General features: G+C 38.1%; 1 protein-coding gene across 1 annotated transcript; it reads left to right on the forward strand.

Annotated features, from left to right (window-relative positions):
• The first annotated feature begins 62 nt into the window (after positions 1 to 62).
• DNAJB9 (DnaJ heat shock protein family (Hsp40) member B9) lies at positions 63 to 9,667 on the forward strand. Its single transcript, XM_014964234.1, has 3 exons — positions 63 to 200; positions 4,026 to 4,253; positions 6,042 to 9,667. The coding sequence occupies exons 2-3, from the start codon at positions 4,037 to 4,039 to the stop codon at positions 6,470 to 6,472; spliced, it is 648 nt and encodes a 215-aa protein (XP_014819720.1). The 5' UTR covers positions 63 to 200; positions 4,026 to 4,036; the 3' UTR covers positions 6,473 to 9,667.
• Positions 9,668 to 10,845: the final 1,178 nt, after the last annotated feature.

The following is a 10,845-nucleotide window of genomic DNA, read 5'->3' on the forward strand; positions in this document are numbered from 1 at the left end:
CCTCCCGCCGCCCCGCCCCTCGGGAGGAAGCCCCGCCCAGCATCACGTGGGGCCGAGCGGCCAATGGGGCAGCGCTTCGTGTAGGAACGGCTGTCGGGGCGCGGGGGGAACCGTCTGCGCGAGCGCCGGCGGCCGTTGGGCGGGAGCCGGGCGCTGAGGGGCAGCGGCCTCTGTGCTGGCGGCGGCGAGGGAGGGCTGAGGTGAGGGGCGCCTGCGGGGAACTGGGTGAGGAGTGGCGAGGAAGGGCCTAGGCTACTGTGGAAGGGCTTGGGGAAGGTGGAGGGCTGCTGAGGTAGCTGGAGGGGAGGCGGACGCGGAGGGGCCGGAGAGGTCAGGGGGCGCTGGGGCTGCTGGAGGAGGGGGTTTGGGGGTGTCGTGGGAAAGGAGGGCCACTGGTGATGCACCTTAGAGCTTTGGGACAACAATGGGACTTGGTCTGGTGGATTTTTTTGCCCTTTGGGCCTCCTCTGTGCTCTTAAGTCTCGGTAGGCCTGTCTGCTGTGGTCTTTCCCAAGCCTGGCTGACTTGGAGGTGGGACAGAGTAGTTTAGTGTCGCTGGTATCATCTGCCCAGCTCTGGCTTGGCCCTGCTTTGTGGTATGGCTCTAGCGAGGTTCATTAGGGGCCTGGCTGGGGAGGGTGATGGCAGGGGAGGCTCTGTCTCTTTTCCCAGTTCTCCAGAGCTAGACGTGGAGGCCTTCTAGATTGGCTTTCTGGTCAGTATAGGTGAGGCCAAGAAAAGTACAAGCCCTGGAGTTTGACAGGCGCTTCTGTAGCTGGCGGTGGACTAGGAGACTTGCTTACTCATCGGGTTAGTCGTGATATGAGAGCCAGTGGAAAACTTCGATAGCTTTCTTACTACTAATGAATCGTTTGCAAAAATAGTTATATGACATCAGAATTCCACTGGATAGTGCATTGCAATTCATGTAATCAGAGCAGTAGTGGTGCTGTGGATTTTCCTGAGTACATGAGACTTTGTGAATATAAGCATTTACTTAAGATCTTTGCTAATTACTTCGAAAGAGGGATGGAACAGGGAATTTTCATAGCATGATGGAAAGTAGCTCCTTATATTCTATATGTAACAGTTTTTATTCCAGCTGTGTCATCCTTAAACATCACTTAATCTTGCAGCTTTTGATAAATGTTGATGAACTGATAAAGAACTGATTCAGTGTTATCACCTTGATAATACTTTTGATAAACTTTAGACACTATACTTCTTATAGCAAGCTTAATGGTAGTTGAGATCTGTAACTACTTATGCAATAGAATTAAATATTTAATCTGTATTAATAAAATATCTAAGTTTATTTCTAGATGTACCCAAATAAAATGTAGTTCTTCACAGTTTTAGGAGGGACTGTTTTGTGGCATGAGCTTTGTGTGAGGAAGTATTTAGAACTTAACAAATTCTGGAATGTATTTTAGAGTAATTTATGTGCTTAGCCTGGAAAGTGAAACTTGTCTGTCCCTTTTTGATTGGGAAACCGAAGGAAAAGAGACATAAGCAGTATTTAAAAAAGACTTTATTTTTAAAGGGATTGTAAAAGTATTTAGGGAAGGCAGCAAAGAGGTCAGGTATTTAACATCTTAATTAGCAGTAGCAACACTGAAGTGTTGACAGCATATAAAAGCTGTATTTTCTGAAAAGTAAATTCAATAATGATGATAGTGCTTAAACATAAGACTTACTATGTGAAGTTTAAAATGCTTATACTGGAGTTTCATTTGTATTTGATTTTCATTTACATTCTATTTTATAATGTTTAAATTTCATTGAGTTGTTCAAGGGCAACATTAAATTGTCTACATTATTGAAATAGTGAAACTTAAGTATTGATAATTTGTGCTTTAGAAATGCAGATAAAACTAGGGGAAGTATAGCATAGAACTGCATTACAGAAATCCTAATGTAAAACTGTAGAAAAAGGGGAACTTAGCTGTAATTCATTAACAAGAATAATAGAAGTTGAGGTTAGGCTGAGCAGAAAACTTTAGGTGAGCGATTCAGTATTCTCAGTCTCTGATGAACTTGGGAGTTTTAAAAGAGGGTTTGGCTCTTAATAAAGAACATAAGCCAGTCTTTTTAGTTATTTTCAGTGTTTAACAATAGAAGCAGGGAAGTTAGCCTTAAGAGAATGCAACAGGTGATTATGTAAGCATGATGCAGGTGTGGGGAAATGAGGTAAAATAAAAATAATCTCACATGTGATATGAAGACATGACTCTGTGTCTATGTAGCACAAACAGGAAGAAAGCCCCAGAAGTGTTGAAGGATGTACATGTGTGTAGTTCTTAGTGCCCAAATGGCAAAGCTTCACGTTAGTGAACTGGTGAGAGAAAATATGTGGAAAGGCTTGTACTAAAAATATGCCTGGTATCATGCACGGAGAATACTGAAAAGAGCTGTCCGTTTGATATCTAAGCACACTGATCAAAATACTATTTGTTTCAACTGTTGCTCCTTAACACTTGATATCATGCAGGCTGCTAGCCAAATAAATGCCTAAGAGGGCATGGGCATGTTAATCTTATGAGCTTTTTGCTCTTGCCTCATAAGATTCGTTTTAGTCCCTCGACTTGCCCATTAGAAATGTTTAGGGTTGGGTTTTTTTTCCATTTTTGATGCTTGGGTGTTAAGTTTCTTTAGAGGGTATGGACTTTCTATTAAAGGCTTAATTGTCTTATGTACCTGATAGACAAAGGTTTTGACCTCTGTGTGACAGATGTTTGGGCCGCATAGTGTCTAAAAATATTCTGACTTTAATGGTACTCAGAGTGTAAGGTTATATTCAACTTTCAGGAGAGTAATACCATTCATCTCTTTGAGTTGTCCTTACAGTACACTCAAATCAGTGTAATCTGGTGAGGGGAACATGTTACTTCTGGCATGTTCAAGGCCTTGTCTTACATCCTGCTGGTTGGATGACAGCCAGCATTCTGTCTTTGAACTTTCATGTTTCTATACTCTGTTTTAAATATAATATGCACAGACCCTGGAAAATCATTTTATTGCTCCTTCTGGTAGGAAGAGCTTACTCTGTCCTTCATAAAAATCACCAAAGATCATGTGGCTACGTGGACCTGATTTTGCTTATGTCTGACTTATGCCTCGGTTTTTCCCCCTGAGTTCTAGCATCAGTTTGTTTTAAAATGTAACTTTTGACAAATAAGTTGCTGAAAAACATTACAACTTTTAATTATTGTTGAAGCTGCTCGTCTAGTATAGAAGGCTTCTTTTTTGAGTTTGGTTCAGACAGAGTTTAATATGTAAACCTTTATATGCAGTGATATTTATCAGATGAATTCTTTGATATCAAAGATATGGTAGGTGTTTTTATTTATAGTACAATCTAATATGAAAGTAAGCTAAGCTCAGGCCGTTGTAAAGATAGATGAAGATGTGCCCTACTTGACTGAACTCTGTACTCTAAATAAGTGTTTCACTCTTTATGATGTTCTTCTTAGGTCTGAAGCTGAGCATGAGTGTCTAACAGTCTTGTCTTCCTGCTCCTCACAGTCTGGTCTGGTCTGGTTGTATTTTCAGGCTCTTACTGCTGCACAAGCTAATCAGTGAATTGGTCTTCCAGAGTTGAGTGGATCTTTGCAGTCTGTGCATAACTTAGAGCTGCTGTATTTATGGTCCTAGAGTTCAAGAATTAATTTAAATCTAGTTCAGGTGTGCCAGCATGAACTGTTTGATACAGTAAGGTGTATTATATATTTACTTCAACAGCTCTGTGGGAGAATGTACAGTTAAGGATAGGTGTAAAACAAAGATGAACACTGAAGCGTGTTTGTGATGCATGTGAAACATGAAATTGCAGTATTTTCAATATTCTGTGATTATGAAACTGAGGGAATGGAATTTGACACGTGTGAAACCATGTGCTTACATGTCTGTCACTGAGTGACCTCTGAAACATACAGATCTTCCTATGCCAGTTTACAGTTGCACCTTTAAATTGTTGTGGAATGTGAAACAACTTGTTCTTCAAGTATATTTCTTTTTCTTTCTAGGAACCCGAGAAATGGCCACTACACAATCTGTCTTCACATTTGCTCTCTGCATTTTAATGATAACTGAATTAATACTGGCTACAGAGAGCTATTATGATATCTTAGGAGTGCCAAAAAATGCATCTGACCGCCAGATCAAGAAGGCATTTCACAAGCTGGCTATGAAATACCACCCAGACAAAAATAAGAGTCCTGGAGCAGAAGCAAAATTTAGAGAAATTGCTGAAGGTAATATATGCTAATCTTAGTCTCAATACTTTGATACACGGCTCATATCTGTGAGCAAATGTGGTAACTTAATTATGCTCTGCTTTTACTGAATGAGAGGTAAAAAGACTTTTCTTAATTCTAGTTCTGTGCTGTCAAATGTCCAATATCAATATCTGACTTGTTTCTATGTCCTTGCACATAATCAAGCATTTTACACAGTTTATGCATTCCTGCTTATTAGGTTTTTTGGCTTATGCCTCTTGTCCCAGAAAAAAATACTTGGCAGTAGGACAACTTTTGCCCTAGGAGGTTAATTCTTATCTTTTGATCTGTCTAATAAGATCCAGCTCAGGATTACTAGGACTTCAGAGGGACCTAACAGAAACCTTCTAGTTACTATGGGGAGATCATAAAAAAAATGCAGCAAGGTGTTTCAGTGGTTCATAGTGGGAGTACAGGAGATGATAGGTGCATGAGGTTCAGAGTGATTATAAGGGAAAACTTTTTCATCTTGAAGACAGGCCAATGTTGGAACAAGTTCCTTAGAGAGGTTGTGCAGTCTCCAGCCTTGGAGATTTTTAAGGAGTGGATAAAGCTCTGTGTAATTTAGTCTGATCTTGTAACTAACGCTACTGTAACTACTTTGAGCAGGAGGTTAGAGACCTTCTGAGGTCCCTTCCAACCTGAATTATTCTGCGATCCTAGGAATACACCGTTCATGAGTGTTTTGTGATAAAATACAACGGTCGAAGCAAAAAATCCAGAATAGAAAAAGATGTGCTGAAAAATAAGTTGTTCCCACTGCTCGCTCCTATAGACTGTGTTATAACATCCATCTAATTGTGTAGTTGTCCTAACTAAACTAATAAAAGATTTCTGGATTTTACCTTCTTGTCTGCAGAAAAGTTATTTTGAAAGAAAAGTAGTTATTAATATAATGAAAGGGAGGGGCAGTCTTTTTAGATACTGCAGTTGTTGGCACCAATTACAGAAGGAACTTGGAACTCTTAAGTGTTGAAGTATATAGAACAGTTTCAAACCTTTGACAGATAAGGAAATGTAAGCATTAAAATACTTGTTATCACAATGGGTATATTATCTGTCAGAGTTTCTACCTTGGAACACTAGTAGCTGAGGTTCCATCCAAAGATCGGATAGAAACCTAATTCCATTTTAGGTATATCCAAACACAGAATCTAGGTTTATTGTTGAACTTTTGAAAAAATTGAGAATTTGGACATAGGAGAAGATAATTTCCTTTGTTTTATCTCCTTGATGTTTATCTTCTCGCTTAGTTGAAACTGCAGTGTAGCTAGAACTGGCTGCCTGGCAAGTAGTTTTGCAGACATTGGGCTGTGTTTGTGTGATAGGAATGCAGCAGGCAGTTAATTTTGTTAGACAGAGCTCCTAACTCATCCTCTCTCCTTCAGTCTTTCTGATCACCATGTTTCATTGCAATTTTCTTCAAATCTAAGCACTGGTAGTTGGCTATATTGTATTATGTGAATTGAAAATTTTAAGGATATAATCTGTCCTCATAGTATAGCTATATTTATTATTATAAATAAATAGTTATTTATTTTGAAGCAGTTTATTTTGTGTTGGAGACAGTTAAACAACTGCGAAGCTTGATTGGGCTTGTGTGTTGAATAAAAATCTTGCTTCAAATCTGTCCTGTTGAGAGAGTGGGAGAAAGCTGTTCTTGTTGGTATTTGGGTATGGTTTTCTTTCCTTTTTTTTTTTTTTTAAATGGGAATGTAAATAAACTTTTAAAACGTTTTGTTTTGCTGTTTTTAACAAAAATAGCATATGAAACATTATCGGATGAAAACAAACGAAGAGAATATGATCAGTTTGGCCGTCATGGAGGACAAGGAAACAATGAAAGCCCATTTCATCAGTCATTTAATTTCAACTTCGATGATCTGTTCAAAGACTTTGACCTCTTTAGTCAAAACTCACGGTCAAAAAAGCACTTTGAAAATCACTTCCGAAGTCATCGGGAAGCCCACAATCGGCAAAGACGTTCTTTCCAAGAGTTCTCCTTTGGAGGTGGACTGTTTGATGATGTGTTTGAAAATATGGAAAAAATGTTTTCATTTAGTGACTTTGAAAATGCCCACCGGCATGCGGTGAGAACTGATACCAGGTTTCATGGATCCAGCAAGCACTGTAGGACTGTCACTCAGAGACGAGGAAACATGGTTACCACATATACAGACTGCTCTGGACAATAATGTTTTCTTTATTTTCATCTCTTTTCTTCTTCTTTAAACACCTTCTTAATCTTTCTTGGTTTTGTGCTAACATGGAAAAAATTTTGAACTGTTTGTTCTAAAAAACTGCTATAAAGAAATTTAGATGGAACTAATCTTCAGAATAGAAACAACATGCAGTTGGGAAGTAAATGCCTCAGTAACTACTTAGAATGGGAGAGAAATCATCTCATGTATTTCTGTTTAGTAAATACTTCCCATAAATTTGAACTTCAACACAAAATATGTATTTTTAATTTCAGAAATGTAATATAATTTTTTCATATATGCCAATTCAGGACCGTTTGAGTTACTGGTGCGTATGGATTGCAGCAGAGGACGTACTTGCAATTTTTACCTGGTATGGACTTAGTGTGCAAATTTGATGATTTACACAAAATAGCAGCAGAAATATGACTTGCCTGGGTCTCTGTTAGTCTATCCGGCATTGCAAATGTATTAATTAAAAAAACCCCACTTTTTAAAATTGGAAAATAACATGGGGGAATATGTTAAGATTGTGCTTCACCTAGGAGAGTGATGTAGGAATTACTTTTATTTCCAAATAACCTTTCACTGGCCTGAAAATATTTTAGGATTTGAATAACCCTTGACTTATTTAAGGGCTATTCATGTATGTAAGTTCGTGTGTACACAAGGTCTTTTTTTTTTCCTTTCCAAAATACAAATATCTAACAAGGTTTGGAAGAGCATACTGAAAACACTCTTGTTTTATGCTTATTATATTATCATGTGCGCAATGTAGTTTCTGTAGCTCAGTTTATTGAACTTAAATACACCCCGGTGCTCTTGTGAACTTAAACAAGGTAAGCTTGCCTACAGATTCCTGGTGTTTCTGGAAGTTTCTAAATAAAAAACTGATAGATTGTGTTTAGATTTGACAGATTTGTTACCTGTCATCAGGAATCTTTCAGCATTGTGATTTGAAAGGTAAATTCTTAGCATAAATACAGAGTAAAACTGAAAGTTACAGTTGTATTCATCTAATGTCTCGTGGTGCTAACGGGTATCAATTGAAACCCATTACCAGTCTAAACTATTTAAAACTTTAAAAAAAAACACAAAACAAACCCTGAATATTTTAACTGATGTCAGTCCAAAAGTTCAGTTTAATTTCTTAACTAGTAATACAGTTTATTAAATTTGTTCCTCTTGAACATTGGTGTCACCTACATACTGCTATCCCTTTGGAATTGTGAAATAAGAATTTACCTTTCAGATTGATTAATGAGCAAAATGAGCATTTTAAACAGCAGTGTTCTAAATAGGCTTTGAGTTATTAAAAATGTTATCAAAAGAGATTTAACCCTCTGCTTCTTGGATGGATATTGAAAGCTGCCTATTTGCTCAGTAACTTTAATCTTCCCCTCCAGGGTCCGTAATATTGCTTGTTCAGTTTTCATTCACTAAATACTTGGAATGGATTGTTGCATTATATTAAGTGCTTTTTCTTTTCCATGTTCTTCTTTATTTATTAATAGACTAATACCTCATATATGGTCTTTATATAAAGCCAGTAATTTGTGCAACATTTTTGGAATGTGCAATATTCTTGTAGTAGGAAAAGTGCTGGAGTGAGTGTGTTTGTGTTATTTCCACCCTTTTTCTATGTAAGTAGAGATTTTTCATTTCTTCTGTAAAAATTAATATATGATTCAACCAAAAATTGTAATTCATATAGATTTCCGCATTTTTTTCTTTAACATACTGCATCAGTCCTATGCATGAATCAAATTATCTGATTCATATCATATGGGCATCCAAATGAACAAATTTCTAACTTAAAGTTCTGAATTACTTTCCTTTACCAATACCAAGTTTTTTAGAGGACATTTCTGTATGCATTTGAGGAGAATTGTTCACGCTGATAAGACTTTGGCAGGATGTGGCCTTTAGTATTAAATATAAGAGAGTATTAGGGATGATGACTGCTGGAACTTAGTGGTGGGAGGCAATTCTAGAAAGGTAAAATGTTAATGACTTTCTTAATCCAGTGAGAATTTTCTTAATATAAAATATTTGGAAACATCAGAATGAGCAGTTCCTAAGCACGGGAGAAGGAAAATTTAAAGTTCCTACCAGAACCAAACTATTGGCTTCTCCAAAGGTAGTTTTTTCTAGTTATGGAATTGAGCCCTTTCCTTCATCCTGAATTAGAGGAATAAAAGCTAAAATGAGCAATGTAAATTGTAGGAATTGCAGCCACCCCCAAAATTTAAGCCTGTTTTAAGTGACTGCATGAGTTCACTATTTTTCAAGCTAAGCTTTTAGGTTTAACCTAAAATCAACAGTCCTTAGCTGCTTCTAGGTTAGATTTCCCTCTTTAAGGATACTCCAAACTTTGTGTGAATCACATGTACTTGTTTTCCTTAACTCTAAAGTTGAACTATGAAACTGATAATAAAATGATAGGGTTGCCAGTTTTCTAGCTGATAGTACCTTAAAGAGACTTCTCCCGAGTCTATTTTTATCTCCTTCCATATTAGTTCTCTTTATTACTTGCCACAGGAAAACCAACAAATGCTTCCTATTATTCCTATGGCTTCTCAAAGTGACCTTTCTGCTTGTTTCGGTTGTTGATCCAAGATGAAATCCAAAGGAGAGTTCATAGCTAGCGTGGCAGAGTCTGGTGTGCTGCTATCCGTGTGACTTTCTGCGATGAGTGGGCTTTGAATAGACCTTACCTGGAGAAATCTGGGCAGGCTTTCCTCAGCCAGCAGTCTTCAGTTCCATGGCTATCAGCACACAGGCTTGCAAAACATGTTGTGCTACTCACTTATTCAGAGCTCTTGCACGTTCTTTTCCTATTTATAGTGTTTGCTTCATGGCAGGCTCTCCAGCGGAAGTCCTGGTATAACCTTATGATACCCCCTGACTTCAGAAGTTTCTTAAGTGCCATCTTTGATCTCCATATCTTGTGAAAAGACTCAGCAAAACCTATTTTTTTTATGCTAGTGTGAAAATTACAATTAACAATTCTTTGAAAGGCTTTTATGCATATGTAATTGCAAATGATTGAGTTCCTAAAACTTTGCAAAAAATATTGGGTTTTTGTTTGATTTTTTTCCCATTATACATTTGAAACACAGTATCTAGTGGAGATGAAAGTACTGTAAACTTAATTAGGGTGCCATTACATTAAACATGTGAAAATTGTTTGTGTGTGAAGTCTTTTTCTTTTTTTTTCCCTGTTCTTCAAGATGTAGATAGAAGGCAGATTCAAGTGGTTTGTGTGGCACTTTTTGTTTCGTGGAACATTTTGACCCTATTTTCCCTGAATGGGATGCAGGGGTTGGCAGAGAGAAGGGAGTGGGGCTGGAAGAAACTGACTTAATTTTAGCTGGTCTGTTTTAATTAGTGGGCAGGTTTGAGCAATGCAGGATTAATTTCTTAATTTCTCTTTCAGTAATCTTACTTTTCAGTAAGGTCTCTTCTAATGCTTGGGAAAACTGCATATTTAGAAGACTCTGTACAGAAGACACTTCTGTCGTGCCTGTATTTGAGAAAATATTTACTTTACAGCCAGCTGTGGTGTGTGGGTTTCAAGGTCTCGGTGTTTTTGAGCTGTTCCAGGTGCGGGGATGAGAAGGAGCGAGACCTGGGTGCTGGACCCAAACTGGCCAACAGGATTATTTCATACCATGAAGGTCAAATTCAAAATAAATTAGAAACTTTGCTGAGGAGTTCTCTCTCTTCCTTGATGGCTGAGAACAACAACATGACCCTGAGAACTTCTTGCCCCTCCCAAAGCCACAGGGCTTACAGTGTCCGACACTTGGTGTCCACTCCTGGGAGTGCACAGCTTCCTACTGATATAATGGGCTGACTATAATCCTCATATATATTATATCAGTCTTGGGGTCAATATTTTTAGTATTATTAATCTTAATTATTTAGTATTATTCTATTAACTCTGTTTATATTTCAGCCCTCAAGTTTCCTTGTTTTCTCTGATCCTGCTTCCCTGGTGGGAAGAATAATTGTCTAAAGGAGAAAAAAATTATTGTGGGTTCTTCATAACACTTGGAGATACTGGGAGTCGTTTGGAGTTTAGGCACTATGCCTATAAACCAAACAGACAAAAAAGCCTGTGCAAAAGCCTTTTTCTGGGAGGCAGAAAGCCTCTGCCAGTGCTCTGACCATCCCGCTGAGGTGTGGGAGAGTGGTACAGCCAGCGCTAATTGGCCTGGGTTGCCACTGAAGAGTGCAGGTCCTGAAGCCAGGATTAGGATGCTGTCATGGTAATTTGAAAGTTGACTGCAGGACTGTGCTTGGAAGTTCTTGTTTTCTGGGTCTAATCCTTAGAACGTGGAGAATATAAAAGTTTTGAGATT

The sequence above is a fragment of the Calidris pugnax genome, unplaced genomic scaffold (genome assembly GCF_001431845.1).
Source record: "Calidris pugnax isolate Ruff unplaced genomic scaffold, ASM143184v1 scaffold44, whole genome shotgun sequence".
Lineage (NCBI taxonomy): Eukaryota > Metazoa > Chordata > Aves > Charadriiformes > Scolopacidae > Calidris > Calidris pugnax.

What these genes read in the sequence shown, in the direction of transcription:
- DNAJB9 (XM_014964234.1), top strand. Translation starts at nt 4,037, where the DNA reads ATGGCCACTACACAATCTGTCTTCACATTTGCTCTCTGCATTTTAATG. An exon ending in ATTTAGAGAAATTGCTGAAG is followed by an intron (nt 4,254 to 6,041) that starts GTAATATATGCT and finishes TAACAAAAATAG; the next exon opens with CATATGAAACATTATCGGAT.